At 38.5% G+C, this 20,792-nt stretch overlaps 1 protein-coding gene across 5 annotated transcripts in view; it reads right to left on the bottom strand.

The window, feature by feature from the left end:
- PALLD (palladin, cytoskeletal associated protein) overlaps window positions 1-20,792 on the bottom strand; it is a 180,942-nt gene that overhangs the window by 24,500 nt on the left and 135,650 nt on the right. For 3 of the 5 annotated variants that reach the window (XM_085222048.1, XM_010709482.3, XM_085222047.1), the window contains exon 11: window positions 9,434-10,129. The exons of the other annotated variants lie outside the window; for them this stretch is intronic. In XM_085222048.1, the coding sequence (XP_085078174.1) occupies window positions 9,434-10,129 (696 nt within the window). The remainder of the gene's footprint in view (window positions 1-9,433; window positions 10,130-20,792) is intronic. 5 annotated transcript variants of the gene reach the window in all.

The following is a 20,792-nucleotide window of genomic DNA, read 5'->3' as shown; positions in this document are numbered from 1 at the left end:
TAGCTGGAGATCTTCTCAGTCAACAATCTTCTAAGTCAACAATTCCTTCCGAATTCCTTCTTAGAAATTTCATACTCGTATGATAAAAGCATTAAGAGTCTCAGCAGAAAAAAAAAAACAAAACACCAAACCTTCTTCTGCCTCCAGTTGGTAGATAGTAAAGGTAAAATTTACAGTTTACCCAGAAGTCAGAGCCCTGTGGGCTAAGTGCTCAGGAGTGGATTTCAAGTAAGGAGTGAAAGAATTCTGAGGCATTATCAGTTATCTCTGAAAACAAAAAGTCCCTAAGCAAGCACATCTATTTTTAAAAGGGGAACGCATACCACTATAACCACTGTCAGTAAGTTCAATGTCCACACTAATCACAAGAAAACAATATTACCGTCAACTTCAAAGCAGTGCAGTACAATAAAGCAGTAAAAACTGTATCAAATCAAAGTTCACTCTTTCCTCTCCCTGTCAGGCTGCCAGGCAAGGAGGCAACCAAAGAGTGAGTTTTGATACACTTCAGTTTATGTCTTCTGAGTAAGCCCTCAGGAGGTTTCTAGCAAATGAGGCAAACACAGCCTGGATAAAATTTCTATATACAATTTCTACTATATAATTGTTTTCTGCATAACTATCTAAGAACACAATTCAGAGAGTGGAACTGTTTGTCTGGAAGAACAGAAACCAATGAGGTCCTCCTAAGGTCTGTACTGTACTTCCTGTTTCAACCTTCACAACTGGAAAAAATGCACATTTCTCAAATTGGCTGATGACACTGAACTGGAAGAGGCTGCAAGTCATCTACACAGCTGTCATCTATGTAATTAGTCTAGAAGCGATCTAATGATGATGAAATTCAGGAAAAATGTTCAAAGCCTGACAACAATACAAATACAATTAACACTAACGTATTATTCATTTCACAGAAGAATCTGTGTTACTAAAACCTGAATGCAATTGGTTCAAAAGGAAGACAAATATAATCTGGGACACTATAGCACAAGCAAAGAAAATTCATTAATTCCTTTTATTCTTTTTTGTTGGACACCAAGTCCAGTTATAACACAGAGCACTTCAAGAAAAATGCTTTTAAAACACTGCCCTTTTGACAAGGTTGGAAAATTTTCCTTATTTATTCAGGAGATGAAGAGAATGGAGATAAGAAAACATAAAACATCAGAAAATTGCTGGCATTCAATAATTCCCCATGGCTGTTAATGCCAAGTACAGAACTTAATTTGAAGAAAGGCAGACTTAGCTTTGACAAACACAATGTACAACTCTCCTCTCTCCTTCTCTCTACTCTCCAACAATGGCAGTTAAACAATGGAACAAGTTATGCAGGGAAGCTAAGGAATTTTTTCTAAAGAATAAAGTAAGCACACGTTTCAGCAATGACCTAGGGATCCCTGGTAGCATTTAACACAAGTGGCATACTCCTTAACAACCTTCCAGATCTCTCCTTGTGTGCCAGAACATCCTGAACTTTGCACAGTGGGGCTGGAAATGTCATCTGAGACACAGTCAAGGCAATTTGCATGAATATAGGTTCTATTCTCTTTACTTACATTAACAAGTAAATATTTAAGCAAGGAGCTAGTCTAAAAATATAACTATAAAAATGAATAGTGGCCAAAATGTCTTCAAATACCTTTAGAAACACCCCCCCCCCCCCTCAGAAATACTTTGAATCAGGAGAAAAAGAAGAGGTATGCGAAGAAACACATAGGTCACTGTGAAAGTAATGTCTCCTATTTATTCCCATGAAAGCTGCAACAAAGAGCACACAATAACTACATGACAGAGCATATTCTCAGCTACAAAACAGTATTTTTCAACATAGTCACCACCATTAGCTATGCATTTTTTGCTAGCAACGAGTACCAGAATGTACATCGTGCTCATAAAAATCTGCAGCAGCAGAAGTGACACACTGGCACTGTCACCACTGTTGAAAAGCACCACCCACTGCCTCACTGCTCATATCCACTGTTTGGTCTCCTGAAATGTTCAGCAAGTGTCGATGAATGTCAATGAGTGCAATTTTTTTCCATACAGAGGAATTCAATGACAAGTCTTTTGCTTCATATATGTCATCCAAGTCAGACACCACTCTGTCAGACTGCCCCGCTGCTGCCGTCTGTCACAAGGCAACAAAATGTAATGGGATGTTGTTGGGAAGGTTCAGCCTCTACTCCCATACCACCACCATCTGCCTCTCATGTTGTGGGCCAATGTAACAAAGCAGGAGGCATTACTTTTGGAGCAGACCTCATATAATTCTTCCTGCAGATGTTCTATTTCCACTCCCTCTTCAGGATCTCTTTCTTTACATAATACAAATATCTATTCTGCATACATACAAACATCTATTGAAGAATACAGATATACATACACGCCCACTCCACATTAGCTCTCAAGACATGCACGCCTGAGATAAAGGTCTACAAAACAATGGCAACAAATAGAAGGCCCTTGGTGAATCTGACCTCTCAGGCTGAACAGGGCTATGCTTTGGAGATGGTTTAGAATGTCAAGACTGCCTGTGGGCAAACTTAATTCAGTTTTTTTGCTAAGATTCTTCATCATTCACACATGCCTTTATCTGGATGCAAGAAGTTCCTGCAATCAGTGTCTCCCTTGCTTACTCTCATGCTTTCTTTCCATCTTCTGTTAGGGAAAATATCAAACAAAAAGTTCTGTCGTTTGCGTATTTCTGTGTTCAATTCTTTGCCTGATGCAGAGTACACTGGAAGTATTAATAAAGTTGGAAAAGGCCATATTTAAAGACACTGACACAATTGCAACCACAAATGTGCCAAGAATCAGCCTTTGAGAATCAGCCTGAAATTCACATTGATTTTAAGCACCTCTGAAATGTGCATCACTGTAGTTATGGAGTGCTTGAATAGAAGCAGAGATAACAGCCCACAAGTATGAATTCTTTCAGCCAGTAAGGGCACAAAGAAACTTCTAAAACTCAGGCAAACTTAATTCACACACACAGTTTTTTGACAGTAAAGACTTTTGCAACCTTGGCTTGGCTCGTCTTAGTTTTAAATATTTGCCCTAACATTTGTTTAGAAAGACCAAACCAGCAGTTATTTTCATGTTTTAATTACATGGAGTGCACACTGGATGTGATTCCCTCTCTTTTCCTACGTACCTTTTACAGTGTAAATAAGGGTAACAGACTAGCTGTTGTTATCCTTCCAAGAACAAATTCCCGTTTGCAGCCAACATGGCTCAGTTTCACAGAAATCTAAATCAATTCTCTGGTACTGAGGTAATGAACAGTAACTTGATTTTTCCTCTTAAACTGAAGTCTTCCAAAAATACAGCTCATTCCTGCCCATTTAATTTTTTACTACATTTTTTACTTAACATAGGAACAAAGTTACTGTAAGCACGGTAACAGGCCATGAACTTTGAAGTAGCAGCTGTATTTAAAAATCATTTTAGTCTGATCTTGTCATATATACTGTGGAGACTACCAGTTAGTTCTACTCAGTAATGTGACATTAAATGTACCTGAATTAAGAGAAAGCCTAAGGCAGAGTCCTGCTGAGGATGATTAGTACAAAGTAAAACAAGAGTAACAAAGTTCAATTTCTACCACCCAAGAAGAAGTTATGAAATTGTTGGGGGGGGAAAAAAAAACAATTATGCCTCAGCATTGGATAAGATCAAGATTGAAATGAATACTATATACTTGTGAGCAAGTCTGATCCTTCCTTAGGACTCGATTACAAAACCTGATGAGACAACACAGAACAACTCACCTACAAAGTGCACGACTACCACCTAAAATTTACTTTTTCTAAGTCTTATCTTAAAAAATGCACTTCTACTCATTAAATGAATGACCATTTTTTCATTCTCCTATTCGGTTTCTTCTTTCCTATCTGAGAAAATGAGTCCTCTGCTTCACACTGAATTGGTTACCACAGAAACATAAGTGATGTTTGTTCTTCAAATGGTGTCCACATATTCGGATAATGACTGAAGAAAACAATAACTCTTTTGTAACTGGTAATCTTACCTGTCTTTCAGACTGCTATCACCCTTATGCTAGAAAGCTTTGAAAGGGTAGATAACAGCAGGACAAGGGGAAATGGTTTGAAGTTGAGGGAGGGGAGATTTAGGTTGGATGTCAGGGGGAAGTTCTTTACAGAGAGAGTAGTGATGTACTGGAACAGCTGCCCAGAGAGGCTGTGGATGCCCCGTCCATCCCTGGAGGTGTTCAAGACCAGGTTGGATGGGCAGCCTGGGCTGGTATGAAATGTGGAGGTTGGTGGCCCTGCAGGGCTTGGAGATTCACGATCCTTGAGGTCCCTTCCAACCCTGGCCATTCTGTGATTCTGAGAACCATCAGTCAAGAAGAAATCACAGAAGCAGTAACTGCACTTGAAAATAAAGAAGGCTGGCACTACCCTTATGGTCCTGAACTCTTGAGAAGAAATAGGTAACTGCTAGAAGTATGTGAAGAGAAACCTACACAGGTTTGAGAAAAGGTAATATATATCAAAGATATTAACTTGTACTCCTCATGATGAAATGCTATGGTTAAGGTCTCCACTGCTGCCAAATACTGTGCCTGCTTTTACATTCACAGGCACTTCTGTCGCACCCAAATCTGGATGAAATAAGAAAACTATAAACCTAAGGCCCCAAAAGGAAAAAATCTCCAGGCCAAATAAAACTATACCACAATTGTGCAAGTTATATTGAAATAAATGAATAGGTACAAACAGCTTCTCTCTCTTTTCCGTGGAAAGGTACAGGTACCAGTTCTCTTAGTTAAGTTCACTTGTCATCTTGGAAAAATCTTAAGCATCTCCATCGGTCATTTTAAAAAGAATTAGATAAAAATATCTGGAAAATTAAGTTTTCCAGATGCAACAGTTGTCAAGAGCTCAGTTAGTTTGGCTACTGTGTAAGTTAAAACACTGATTTCTCCTTCTAAGCAGTTTTAATAGATTAGATCTGGGGCACAGCCTGGATTTAAAAGTTCAAATGAAACAAATATACACTCATCATATTTCAAAAAAGCTGATATGGATATGCATTTAACAATTACTAGTTGCATGAATATAACATTGTTACATTATACAAAACCAAAACTGCCAGAATAAGGTGTTTCTTAGCATAATCAACAAGAAGTGATCTGATATCACACAGGTATTGCTCCAATAGCCACAAGTAAGATCCAAGCCATGAGGAAAGAAGGTACAACACAATAAATCACAAAGCTTTAAACAAAAATCATCTAATGGGCACAAGCGATAGCTTTAGATGATTGGAAGTTGGGAATAAAAGTTAACCCCAGTAATTGCTGGAAATTGCTGCAAATCTAGGTCTGATAGGATATCAATGCATTTTAGTCAAAAAAGAAAGTTGGTATTTGTACCAACAGCCTGTTGGAAGTTGTAAGATAAAAATATGGAGAGGTGTTATTTTTCCTCACAATGCCTACCATCACTGCTGATTAAGGAAACACAAAGATTACTTTGCCTCTTTGTGCTATTTGAGAAAGAATTCAATACACAAATCACAGCACAGAGCTTCAGGAACAGACCAACAGATCTGGATTCAGAGAGGAAAAAACATACGTGGAGTTCTCTGATGTTGCCATTCTTGTGATTCCTACAGAATTCCTGTTAAGATTTAGAATCATAGAATATCCAGAGTTGGATCACTGAGTCCAACACCTGTCTCGACACAGCACCACCCAAAATTCAACCTGAGACCTTTTTTTTTCTTCCAGTTTGTGCCTAGGATAATACTACTGAAAATATCTATTTTAAGGAGCATCTACTTCAAGAAAATACTTTTTTTTGGAGCTTTTTTCAGAAAGATATATATTATAGCTGATGGTATGTGATGTTTTAATGTTTAAAAAGAAATCTGATTTCCTCAAGGTGCTTTTTTTTGTAGCATGATTTACATGGTTTTTATTTTACTACTCACTAACTTGTCAGTAGATCTTTCTCTTGTGTTTGCTTTCACTTATGTTCACATTAACACACATTAACAATGCATGTGCTTACTCAGAATTTGTCTTTTCCTATCGTTAAAAAATGTATACTCATTTAATATAGGTATAATTCATAAATTCATATTCTTATGTGAATGGTGAAGATCAGATTCAAGCTTCCACAGATTTCAGTGCAGACAAAACACCCTCAATTCTTGCTTTCTGTCACACACCAGGCCTGTTTCTAGCAAGCTTTTTTTTTAACTGAAAGCTCACCTGAGTCCAACACGTTTATACACCCAAAGAACTTTCTTCAGGTAGAAAGAGAGAGCCAAGATTTTTACCAGCTGTATCCAAACAACATAACTCCAGCCGAGTTTTATCTCAGAAACAACTGATGAGTGTTCATAATTCCCTGAAGTATTTAATTAGCTGTGGTGCTCTACCAGTACTTCTTGTCTTGCTGAGTAACACAATGTTCTGGCAAGATATGAATTTATCAAATCTGCCCCATCACAAAAAAAAATGGCTGTTCCTAAAATCTGTTCAGCTAACATGGCTACATCATGGTCACAGATGGAAAATGACAGTAACTCCAAAGTGGCTAGAGCTTACTTCCAAATTCCAAATATATTTTATGCAATTGAAATACTGACCATACAACAAATAAATACTTTGAATATTTAGTGAATTAATATGTACTAACTAGACACAGCTGCTTTCTATGTTTCAGATGTCCAGATAAAATGTAGCAAGTTCATAAGCAGTTTTTCCCATGCTTCAGGGATGGCTGTAAAGCTATGTCTGGGAGAATAGTGTAAAATATTTCCATATCTATAAACTGAGAGAATATTCATATCATCAAACTGGTTTAAATAATGGTACATTATCTACAGAGTCCCAAAACCAAGGAAAAATTCAGTTCTTAGCTATAACATCAGCCCTGCAATGTTTATTGCTTTACCTATATTCTACTCTTACTACAAAACACATTTGGCTATGAGGGACACAATTGTGCCTGAGTGAGAATAAGGTAAACAACCATTATAAAAAGACCATACAACTAAAAGATTATACAAATACATGCCAAAAAAAAAAAAAAAAAAAAAAAAAAAAGGACAAGAGCCACAAAAAACACTGAAGGCAGCTAGATTCAAACACTGCAATTGGAGTCTTTCATCAAACACACACCTCCTTTACATCAATGGCATTTCAAACCATGGCTAGTCTACTTTCAGCAACCCACAATTATCACGACTACATGACAAATTTAGAAGTAGAGACAAAGCTAAATGGCTTGACAAGTGTTTTAGGTGCCAAGCTGAACAAAAACTTTGAATACCACCAATGCATCCTTTGCAGGCAGTCTGTTACAGCACGCTGTCAATATCATCCATTTCAATCAATGGATCTTAGAGATGTGTGGAATACAGAGTAAGAATATAGGCTGAGGATATGGAATACTGGCTCAGAGACTACAGCATCTGAGAAAAATAAATACTTTCAAGGAAAGAGGATTTGTGAAGGTAGAGCAAAAGACAAGGGAAAAGACAAAGCAAAAGTGAAAGTGATAAAAAAAACACAACAGCACTGAAATTGCAGCAGAAACCAGAGGAGACCAAAAGACTTGTAACAACAGATTTTTTTCTTCCTCAAGCAGTGCATCCTCCCCATGTTTGAATGCTATAATTAAAATGGCAAATACTCATTATTTGAGTGCATATATACACACACAGAGATGTAATAGATTTTTACACACAGACACATAAATCACATACACACACACTCAGCATGGTTAACATGATCCACCTTCCACCTGGATTACATTTCCAGGGGGAATGCAGGCCAAACAGAACCAATCTCCTTGTCCTGCCCAGCTCAGAACCTGAGGCTGCTGCCTTGTTCTAAGAGAGAGGCACACTGTCACATGCATACCCAGGCTGGCTGCTAGGCTTGGAGGAGCAAGAAAAATGGTAAAGAGGGAAGCATCCCTGCAGAGTTAAGCCTCTGTTTGTGTCCAAAGACTGAAGGGGATGGGGAAAAGGAACACAGCTAAATATTTCAAGTAAGAACACGTGCATGAATGCAGCATAATGGTGGAAGATACTGTTCGCCATTTCTGTGGAACACAGTAGAAGACTGAGCTGTGGCTGTCACCATCACAGAACACTGAATGGAATTCAACAAAGAATCCAGTACTCATGCCCACAATATTTTGCCCTAAGCAATGCAACAGAACAAGCACACAGAACTATGTGTACTTGCTGTATTAACAAATCAAGGATAACTTCAGGCTTTTATTGGCTGCGCTTACTGCCAAGCTGTCAGTAAATCAATCATGCAAATTTCAACAGTCAGTATCAACAGTGAAACACAGCCAGTGCAAGGGACATGGCAGGACAGAAAACCATAACTATTATGAGCAAAAGAGCAAACTCTACAATTTATTCATTTTTCTCTTAATTCTGTTTTATGGCCACATTCTATAATGGGCCATATGACAGAAATCAAGATAAATAAATATTGGTGGTTTTTTTTTTTAATATATATATATGATTTATTACTTTGATATCTGTCTGCTTTACTCCTTCTCTTCCTTTGTATATCTGAGACTGATACAACAGAAGTTCCCACTGCAACAGTATGTAGCTGAGTAAGTCACCTAGCTACGGTGAATATGTTTAGACAAACTTCTAGACAAAGTTATAAATAAGCCTTGGATACAACTATTCTCATTTCTGTTCTTCAGCATGTCTCTTTGTTCTCTAAGGATGGAATGAGAATCTAGTGCCAGCAGAAAGACAAACTGATCTATGATGGGAACTGATGTGCTCCAAAATACTATTTTGGCCTTTAGGGTAGACAAAAGGGGAAAACAAGCATTTGGAGTTGTTAGGGGAAGGGGTTTTTATGCACTCTTTTTTGAAATCCCTTCCCAGACCTTCTTCCAGACTTCCTTGGAAATAAGCCTCTAGGCAAAATTCAATACATCATGATCATTTTGTTATCAGGTATATACTTCAAAAACTTATATTTCAAGTATCACAAAGCTACAGGGAGTTTTGAACAATGCTCTTCTTCATTTTTCTCTGTGCCCAGATGCAATGCGAATGTAAGACTGCAAGTATCACTGAATACGTGTCTTAAAACTGAGTCACGAGAAAGGTTTTCTTGGATCCACCACCCTGGGCATGTAGACCCTTTGCTGCTGCTTTCATATATTCATCAGCTCCACTGATGCTCCCTCTCTGCTGTTCTGACTGTAGCACCCTTTCAGAATCTGAATTCTGTGATGGTTAGAAAACCGTAACGAATCTCCAGCATAGAGGCATTTGCAAACAATTACCATATCTCTTTCAGCTGGCAAGTAATAGCAAAGGACCCTAAAACACTATAAAATGAAACAAGTGCAATAATCTTCCATACAATCTCCAGTAGAACTCAAAGTGCTCATTAGCTAATACTTACGGAGGCATCACTCCTTTCGGGAGGCCTAATGCGTTGACAGAAACGGGTGGTGGCTGGGATGGCAGCATGGAGCTGAGAAAAGCTGCTGGAGACTGGCCAGAATTAGGCAATCTAGGAGTTGGAGACAGGCTGTGGGAAGGTGAAGAAAGGGAAGGAAGAGGAGGAGGTGGAGGGGGTGGAAGTGGAAAGGAATCACACACCGGATACGTTGGGGTTGGACTAAAGACAGGTGGAGGTGGGGGGGGAGGAGATGGAGAAGAAGGAGACCATCCATACTCCCCTTCTGGAGCAAACTGCTGAGAGAAAGGGGGAACAGGTACTCTCCCAAACTGTTTTTGAGAAGCAGTTGGAGACAAAGGAGAAGGAAGGCTGGATGTAGACGATCCTGAAGAAGGAGTCACGTAACCTGAAGCAGGGCTGATGTTCTGAGCAGCAATGAATTGCTTAGGCCGAGCGTAGTTAAAGGAGCTGGAAGACTGCATGCTTGGGGAAGTATGAGAGTTGAGAATACTCATTGGCACAGGAGAAACCACAGACTGGCTGGACTCAAGTTCTTGGAAGGAGGGGGGAGGAGGAAAGGAAGGAGATGAGGGAGTGTGCTGACGATGTTCAGGTTGCTGCTGGTGACGATACCACTGGCCACTTTCTTGCTCCAGACGAATTTGGTTCTGCAGCTGCTGTATTTTTATTGGGTCCCTGTAGGAAGGAAAAATAGACAAAAAGATGATCAGACACGCAGTGTTTGCCTGGAGGAGGTAAAAACTCCGCTGAGTTATTGGTGTAGGAGAATCAGAAGCCAGGGAAAGTTCAAAGTATTTACATACATTGAATAGTCCTACTTTTCAGAGCTAGACATTGTTACAAAAGCATATCCAGAGTAGAAGTCAACAGAATCTTCAGTTCTCAAAAAAGGTATGCTGCAAGTCAATTTGAAGACATTTAGCATATTTACAAGAGCAACCAAATACTCTAAGTAATAATTAAAATGTTGATGTTCTTAAGTAGGTTTTATTTCATTCTACTTTTCTACTTCATTCTGTGGCCCGGTTCCCATAATAAGCCTCAGATATTTACTCACTGACAGCTTCAGCCTTAATTTCTGCAGTAGCCCATGTGTGCAGACTAGACAAGCCTACTTAAGGCCATATTTTTAATGAATTACTTGGAGACAAGGGACCAGCTTCTAATGTTAGTACCATATGTGTACCTATAGATGAGCAAAGGAGACTTCCAGGAAATACTTATAACCTAAGGAGATAGTAAACAGTTTCCTCATGTAGTTAGTCCCACTTTTTTTTTCCTAAGACTTATTCTAACTAACTGTAAATTCCGAGGTGTATCTTAGTCGGTGCTGAATACAGCTCTAAGGAATTATAAATTGCACTATGAATCAGCTCAAAGGAAAATGAGCTCTTCCTTAAAAAAAAAAAAAAAAAAGTGGACATTCACTAAAAAAGCAATTGACAAAACAACTGACTAAAAAATATAGAGAAACACTCAAAATTGTTGATTAAGTAAAACAAGCAAACAAAAGCCCCCAGCATGTTCAGGAGTAAAGCAAACCAGAGCACACATTGGTTCTCCAATACTGTTGTTGCAACAACATTGTGACTTTCCTAACAATTACTCCTTTATAAACTAAGAGGCCAGAACATTAAAGAGACTGTAGCAGCCTATTTTAACTGCTGTTCTGCTATAGTAATAAGAGTGCAATGTAAGTGAGGTCTATATGAAAGTGGAAATCAAGCTTAAGTGCACGGTCTCTCATCTTAAAATTAAGCAGACTGACTTGCTTTAAAATGATCATGTTCCAGCTGGAAATCATAATTTTACCTCAACACTCCAGATGCCAACAAAGCTTTAGCATATGAATATATACCTTTCCTGTATATTAGACATATAAATCCTTCATTATATACAAGTGTGTCACCGCTTATATATAATTTAGGTCATTTAGGCAGAAATCTTAGAAGCTGTCTGCTTAATGCATGGCGTATGAATGCATGATTCTGGCACAACAGTATACTTTTGTTGGTAGCAACAAAACTAGAAATGGTACTGTCATCATATTTTCCATTCTAAGATTAATTTTGATATTCCAGCCATTCATATTTCCCAGAAAATGTTTGCCCACAATAATTCTGCTTATGATCTCAGGCCAAAGGACATTGTTTAGATAAAATAGGGGAGTGAGACACTTTAGGACAGAAAACTGAAAAATCAATTATTTACTTTTAATAGTTGCTTCTTTCCTTTTTAGTAATAAGGATGGTTCATTCTGGCTGCTTAAGATATCTCACTAACAAAACATATTTCAGCGCTTAAAAAAATTTACGTTATTAAAAAGCTGCAGTTCACTTGCAGATTTTGTACATTTTTTTTAATGCATAATGACCCTAAATTCCTATGTGTTCAACTTTTCACTTCAAAAGGCACAAGCTGAACTTAAGTTTTCAGTTTTTACTGAACTATGTAAGAATCTCCAGTCCCTACATGGGCTGAAGCAACACAATGTCTTGTCTTTTAGGTCGCATGCTCATTCAACTGCCTTGGCTGATGGCAGAAATACTTGAAGCCATTTCTAATTGAGGAAAGTCCTGTAAAACTACTACTTTAAGCTCATTCTGTTTCCTTAGTCTGTTAGCAGATGTACTGTATAACGATACTACAATTATTTCAAAATACCTACTTTCTCTTCTATCGTAATCACACACACCATAAGACCTTTTGATTTATAACAGAGAGACTAAGGTTTAAACAAAAATTTGGGAAATTTCGTATTGTAAGTGCTGAATTTCATCTGTCCCCATCACTTCTGTTTTCCTAACATATACTAAAAGCAAGTTAGAGCGTCTTGTCTTGGGACTTTTTGTTTTCATTGCCAAGTCACTTGGCCATACGCCCAGCCAGCAGCCCAACACAAATGACCATCTATGGCCCTGCCAATGGTAAGCACACTACTACAAGTGTCTGCCACTAAGCTGCTGCTGTACCAATCTGGGCAGCAGTAAATAGCAGATTCAGAGTATGACTACAAAAGGTCGGCAGACAAACATGAGGTTCTGCTCTCATACAAAGCTTAACTTGAGGCCACAAGGATATACACGTCTGTAAATCAGGGTTTACTAGCCCAGAACAGCATTAATTCCATCTACGAAGCTTTTTATCAGGTCCAGAAAAAGCAGGCTCACGTCTGCTTGAAAAATAACATGCAGGCATCATTATCACATCAATTCACAGAGCAAGAAAATAAAGATCTTAGAACAGATTTCCATTCCAGTGACAGAAACACACGATCCTTGTTTGCACAAGATTGTTCTCCATCTCAGAAGCTCTTCTTTTAACAGCAAAAAATGCCCTATACATACTAATTTCTTGAGCAATATGTCACTGTGAAGAAAGAAAAAAGAGAAGTATAATAGTCACCAGTGTTACTTTGTAATAACACTGCCAGAGGTGGAAGTTCTGACACAGGTAGGTCATCAACTACACGTCTGCTGTATCACAGATATACAGGGGCAAAGGTGTCAGAAAGATGCAATGGAATCAGTCTGTTCTGCTGCCCTCATCCATACTGAAACAAAGACAACTAAAAATGTGTAAGTTCAACTGTAATTACATCCTCTTTCCAATTAGCTGAAATATGTTTTGTAATCCAAGTTTTAAATGACACGCTTTCAGGGAATACATCAAGCTTGTTTAAACAACTTAAGGGAAAAAAATTACTTTCTCATGAAGATTTTTCAATATTACTGAATAATAACAACATAAGAATGAACAGTTAAAACTAAATTTTTGGTAAAAAAGAAGAAATTAATTAAAAAGTCATACTAAAGATACAGCAAATACTGAGGATACAGAGAAATTTCAGAAGGCTCTGAAAACCACACCTAAGTAGTCCATGAACATTCTTAAAAGGCTGCTTCCATATTTATCAATATTACTTTCAATACCAAGTACTCCAATACTAAGCCACTTTCTATCATCTATCAGCATTCCTGGTCAACCTGAGAGGTCCCAGAAGACTGGAGACTTGCCAGTGTGACTTCCATCTACAAGAAGGGTTGTAAGGAGGATCCAGGGAACAACAGGCCCGTCAGCCTGACCTTGGTGCCAAGTTATGAAGCAGATTGTTTTGAAGGAAATCACGTGGCACGTGCAGGACAACTGGGGGATTAGGCCTAGCAGCATGGCTTCATGAAGGACAGGTCCTGCTTAACCAACCTAATCTCATTCTATGATCGAGTAACCTGCCTGGTAGATGAGGGAAAAGCTGTCGATGTGGTCTACCTAGGTTTCAGCAAAGCCTTTGACGCTGTCTCCAAAAGCATTCTCCTGCAGAAGCTGGCAGCCCGTGGCTTGGACAGGTACACGCTTGGCTGGGTAAAGAACTGGCTGGACGGCCAGGCCCAGAGAGTGGTGGGGAATGGAGTTAAATCCAGCTGGCGACCCGTCACGAGTGGTGCTCCCCAGGGGTCGGTGCTGGGGCCTGTGCTGTCAATATCTCTATTGATGACCTGGATGAGGGCATTGTGTGCACCCTCAGTAAGTTTGCAGATGAGGGTCGGCCTCTTATCTCATGTAACTGGTGATAGGACTAGAGGAAATGGACTCAAGTTGCACCAGGGGAGATTCAGACCGGGTGAGGGGAAATACTACGTTTCTGAAAGAGTGGTCAGGCATTGCCATGGGCTGCCCAGGGAGGTGGTGGAGTCACCGACCCTGGAGGTATTCAAGGAACGTTTGGATTTTGTGTTAAGGGACATGGTTTAGTGAGAACTACTGATCATAGGTGGATGATTGGGCTGGATTATCTTCTAGGTCTTTTCCAACCTTGGTGATTCGCTGATTCTATTCTCACCAAAGATGTTTAGTTTTCAGATGTTCTAATAGAAGTGATAAATTAAAAAGAAAAAAAAAAAAAAGCCTTAACAGTAAAACAGTGATATTCTAACTGAAGCAGATATTAGTTGCAACAGAGAAAAAAATAGAATTTATACAGTTATTATCTTCAGTCTGAACATCTACAAATTTACTGTTCACAATACTTAATCTTTTCTTATAAGCTACTAGGCTAGGAAGGCACAGCCTTTTCACCTTCAGTTACGAGTTTGTCTCAGTTTTCCACTTACTACACACTTCTAACTGTGCAAAGAAACTGGAGATTGAGAACGGAGAGAGGAAAAACTCATTCAGCAGTTAATGAGGATTTATGCTTGCATCACTAGCACAAAAGGTTGTGATAGTAAATGGAAGTTACTCCTAGAAGTGTTTGTCTACACATAAGTCTTATTTTAACAATTCAAGTTATTGAAGAGCTATAATAATATATTATTGTTATTATTTCTATACTTCTTTTTAGGAATTTTAGACTTGTCAGTGCCTGCTTGTTGCAGCTTGCCTGGTTTCCAGCTTGCCTGGTTTCCAGCCTGGTTTCTGTTTCTCTTTTATTCTGTGGCAGCAAAATTTGGCTCGAGTCCCCCCTCTACTTTCACAGTGGGACAGTACTTCAGTCAAAAAGCTGAGAACTATGAAAAGAGCGGGAGTTAAATTAGCTTTCTTGTAATGTTTCATAGATGGACATTTGTGAAATATTACAAGACTTTCTGGTGGAAACTAGACTTGTTCAGCAGAAATAGCAAGCCAGTTAACTGGAAAGTGGCTGTGTTAACCACCTCAGCATTCTTCCTACCAAAATGACCTAGTCTGGCCAGTGACAGGCTGGCTGGAAAGTCCGCTTCTGTGATCATCATAAAGCAGAGCCATACAAACATTAATATTTAGTTCTTCCACTGTGGGGCGGGGGGAAAAAAAAAAAAAAAAAAAAAAGGAGTGCAAATGGTTGTCTGATTGCTCAAGATGAAAATGTAAAACTATATGGGGAATAAACTTCAGGTGAGGTTTCAGGCCTTCATCTCCTGTCAGAACAGTTACATGCACAGCTTCCATTCTGAAGACTTCGAACTAGCTCAGCAAGATGCTGCCTTTCATGAGAAACATTTGAAAACAGATATGCAAAGGAAGGACTAGATGCTTTAGATTTTCGGTGGTTAACTACAAAATATTATGTTTTTAAAAGCAAAGCACTGATTGCATGAGGAAAGAGCGGACAGATGATCAGAATCTTCTCAAAGGTCACCACTAAATATGGCATATTTTACATTAACTGTTGCTCAAGGACTGATTTTCTGAGGTAGGCACTTGGCTGATTTATCATTCTATACTATATTATTTCTTTTTTCTTCCTGATACGTTCTTTGCATCATATTATTCTGAGAATAAAGAGAGCAGTCTTTGTGAACTAAACTGGGAGGAACCGTCACCAAGCCCAGGCCAAACTGCTAGGAGGCAGCACAATAGAACAGGGGAAGTGCAGGAAACAGACAGATGGTCTCTAAAGGAATTATCACTGGATTGCAGACTATACAGCAGATGCCATTTTCAGGGTGCAAAAAATCCATCATTGCAATGCCTCTGCCAGTCTTATTCACAGGTTCCCAGCATGAGGATATCTAACAACCTTATGTTTACCTTGTATCTCTGACTTTGTAAAAAACATTAACATTCTTTACTAGAAGAAAGAATGCCTGAAACATCTTCCGGGAAACACCTTACTGTTTGCAATGCAATAGTCAGCTCCTTGCAGTTCTGGTTTTTTGTATCTTGAAGAAAGAGATAGCTTTGTCTTTGTCTGGATCAACAATGCTGTCTATGCTAAGGAATGATAATGGGAATCCACCTGATTGAACTTGCTGGTGCTAGCTTTGCTTTTTTTACCACACGTTCACAGCTCAGCATACTGCTTGATACTGTTTGTTCCATCCAGTCCTGGCATCCAAAGTCACCATGAGGTCTCTGGCCATCTGCTCTGCCTACTTTTTTAATACAAAAAAAACTTCTACGGAAACCACTGATGTCCAGTCTGTCTTGGAGGAAGGCTCCTCCAAACATAAGGGCCTGGTATATAAGACTTGCCAGGATTCACACACAAAATGAACTCCATCCAGGTAGTGTCTAGGACGTGTAGTAAGGGTATTCAAGTTTATTCAGTGCTTTATAACACAGTTTTATATAGACTGAAATCAACCATCACAGATCTGAATACATTTTTCAATGCTAGAACTTTCTGTATTTCCAAACTTTGGCCCTCCTTCACCCTTCCTCATCATCTTAATAAAAGAAAAGGAGCAAATGAAACACAGATCACGAAAAATGATTTTAGTTTGTAAGAAAAGTCATATATATGTATGGAAGAACTTCTGCATCAGGTCATTCCTGAGCAAAAGCAAACCTGTCCCTTCATAATCCTTGAAGTAACTGCCCTTTGAGCAACAGATGGTACAGCTGGATAAAAACTAGACATACATCTGAAAGTACAAGACTATTTAGAATGAAAGTAATTAGAATTAACAACTTAAAAAAAAAAAAGTTGAGCTAGTTTTCTAAATTAAAATTTTAAACAAGTGCCAGAAAACCTTTGTATTTGTGGCAACAACTACTCACCTCCAGAAAATCTTTGTTCCAGTGTAGAGCTAGCTTCTAACTCAAGATCAGTGTTTCATAATAATGCCAGAGCTCTACAAAAGAGCAACCAGCCTACACATTTGTCTCTTTAATGCCCCATCATGCTGTACTGAGAGGCAAGGGCTGTGCTCAGCCAGTTCTGTCAGTACCTGAGAGCTGTTAAAATGAAACCACCAATGCAAACTAGTAGAGTTCTGAAAAGAACCAGTTAGAATGCAAAGGTAATTCCAACTAAACTGTGTTCACAGAAGGAATATTTACTCAATTTCAGAAATGTTAAAAATAAAAGAAAACCTGCAAAGTATTCAAAGTATTCATGCTACAAATACACCTACCCAAGCACTAAGCTCATTGATACTGAACAGCCCCTATCCTGTGAGATTTAAATACTGTGAGTTTTAAATCCTCCAAGGTTTCACATTTGCATATGAGTGGAATTATCAGGAAACAAGAACTGGTAAAGGGGGGGACAAAAACTAGCATCAGTTTGGGTTCTATGCTGCAATAATTCAGAGATATTTTTTGTCTATGCTGACAGATTTCAGGGAGGATGCAGGTTTGTATTTGTAATTACAATTTACTTCTTTTGCACATCTTGAGAGCTTTAAGTAGAATTCATCTTCAGCAGCTGCATTCTTTTAACATTTTTATTACTTGCCCTTTAAAACTTAGCAAATTGCAAATGCAGATTCACAAAAAGAAACTTCCCATGTTTCCTGTATATACAGGACTGTTTACACCCATCTAATTTCACTGTACTCTGAAGTACTCTGAAGAAAATCAGCATGGTGTAAGAGCTGACACAGTTACCTTATTATGAGCACTATGAAACTAAGCTTAACTTTCCATCAGAGAAGCTTTGTACACTCAAAAGACAAATGGAAAATATTTTCATCATTGTTTGTGAACTCTCTTGTAAGGAAATCCTGCTGTAATTTGGCTGTTAAAAACCTGCCTATCCTAAAAAGTGGCAGTTGTACCTATGCCCATTTTCCATTATTGTTTGATTATCTGTCAAAGACATCAAGGTTAATTTCTGTACTAAGGAAGCCAACAGTAGTGATAATGCCAGTATTTAGTGAACACAAGGCGGCTCCAGGCAATTCTTTTGGAGACAGGAACCATTTTTCCTATCTCTATAACACCACAGGGACATTTTTCAAAACATGCACCAGTGAGATAATATTTACCCTGAGCACAGAAAGAGGGGAAATCATGCTCTTGCGCACTCTCATTGTTTCAAAAAGTCATGAAGTCACAATACAGCTCCAGTAAAAAGCCTAACCTTCATTCCCCTATTAGGATTAGACCATAAGAATTAGTCTGGTAATCAACATTCTGTCTGGCTTGGTAATTCAATATTGTTACATAAACCAGCACATGGAATATTGCTAATGGAGGTAACAGATGAAAAGTGACAGGTAACAAAGTTTACTGATAAAGGAAGCAGAAAGTCTATGTTATTAAGAGATAAATCAGTAATGAGGCAAACACAAATGCCAATTTGCAGCTCAATTGGCCCAAATCATGACTTGGAAAGCAGGAATGAATTACCCAGCAAAAACACAAGCAAGACTTCTGCCTCTTCTTGTGCCATCCCAATGGAAGGTTATATTCTTTGCTTACTGGTATATATCCAAAGTACAGACCAAAAAAAGTTTCACTAGCCTAAAGCTGAAAGTGAACAGAAAAAAAAAAGACTACCTTTTATAGATTTTCTCAGTGCTGACACAGCACATCCACCATGCACTTTTTTCTTTCTTTTTTTTTTTTTTAACTTTATACATTTAATTGATGAGATATCAATCATCACATTTCATCCCGCATCAGACACCAAAGTTAAGAAACTGACTTATTTTTATGCCCATCTATTAACAGTTACAGTGGGCTTAGGACTGACCCTCCACACTCTCAATAGTGATATGCCAAGATCTGCCAAATATCCATACCTTGAGTTACATAGAAAGACAATCGGTGTTCTACATTGAAATAACTACTTTTCAGGGCAGGAATGAGCATGATATTAAACAGAAAAACCAAACAAAACCCACAAATAAATAAATAAATAAAATAGTAGCGACCATTAGAGCAAAGAGTTGCTATCAGTTGTGTTTTTGGGAAAATGAAAACCATGCTTTAAGACTATTTGAAGAAATAAAGGTTTTAGAGCCTAAATTCTAGGACCTTTTAATTGGCATTTTACATTCACAAAGAAACAAAGTCCTGACATTTGAGCAGGTCACTGCTTCACATAAATCTCAGATATTATCAGATGACATATTGGTCTTCTATTTTACTGAAACTCACTGGAGACATTCTAATCAAAAAACACCATATGAAAGGAAAACACTGCCAAGAAAACCAAGCATAAAAACTGGTGTGGTTTTCAATGAAATAAATAATACGCTTCTGAGACTCCCCTACTATGAGAACATGACACCCTTTGGGTATCAGGACTATCTTTTATTCCACAAATTTCTGCTTTTATACCATTTTGGTTAAAGTCCTTCCATACACACAAACATAACCCTCTAACCAACATACCCCAGGCAGCAGGTGTAACAACAGGCACCAGGAAGTAACGACAACTGCTGAAGACAGCAATAATCCATCAGTTTGGTTCTCAAGAGTATTGGAAAATGAGAATAACACATTACTCACAGCTTTTATGTCATTTATTCAATCAGTGCAATCCTAATGCAATTACATCTTAAGCAAGATCCAGGGAAGGGACTCTATGTCTCTGTCATGCAATCTAGGTTGGTAATCTTAATGAAAGTTATGACAATTAAAAAAATTATAAAGGATACTTAAAAGGATGAACAACTGTGTAGTCACTCTATGTGCTGCAGACTTCCCAGGGTATCTAAAGTTACTGCTGTAGTAGGGACTGGTATAATCCAAAGGCATTTGAAGATCTGTCGGGAGAATTATTTCTCCCAGATGCCCTCTTAGATGGCTTTTAAAAAAGGCATGGTTAAGCCTATCCCATGCAGGATCTGGAGAAACAGCAGTCACTGCCTCCCTGCCATTATGTTTCTGGCACCTGGTACTGGCAACACATTTCTATTCCCTACACCTCACCTACCTACCTGGCTCCAGACAGAACCAATTGTTGGTTCAGGCACGAACAACTGACCTGAGCTTTCTTCCACAAACAGGCAGGTTGAAATAACAAAGCTCTGGTTAAGAGAGTTACTCACTTTATTGGAAAGGAGGATAAAAAAACACCTCAAGCGTCCTCACTACTTGCACACATTGCAACATTGCACACAAACACTTCTGCAAAGAGTTGGCAAGTGTTCAGTCTATTCATGCTCACCACATTTTTTGTGGGCCACTAGTCATAGAGAAAGAAGGAGAACTCTAGCCTACACCAGCAGAAAAGCAGCAGAGTATCACAGGAAAAGGAAAACAATTGACAGTGTGGCAAGACGGACTTTACTGCAGTTAAAGCTTGTAGAAGATAGAAAACAATTTGTAGACCTGGCTACAGCAGTACACCTAACTTGATTTGCTCATGTAGATTGATAGAATCTTTTTGGTTCATCAGTTTCTTTTCTTATCAGCAACTTGCATCAGTTTCAGCTGCCTGATAGATATTTCTGTGACCTGTTTTGCAGCAGAAACAATCTTCTAAGACATAGATATCAGTTCAAATTGATGGACCAATCCTGAAAATAAAATACAGTCTACAGGGCATTGTCACTCTTCTGTAGACAGAGCTGCTCTATCAGGGCTGTAAGGTTTTGTTTTTACTGAAAAGGCACGTTCCTGCATGTATAACAGAAATGAGAAAAATCACAATGAGTCTCAAAATATCACAAAAGCACCT

This window comes from Meleagris gallopavo, chromosome 4 (genome assembly GCF_905368555.1).
Source record: "Meleagris gallopavo chromosome 4, MGAL_WU_HG_1.1, whole genome shotgun sequence".
Lineage (NCBI taxonomy): Eukaryota > Metazoa > Chordata > Aves > Galliformes > Phasianidae > Meleagris > Meleagris gallopavo.
This window is presented reverse-complemented; position numbering and strand designations above follow the sequence as displayed.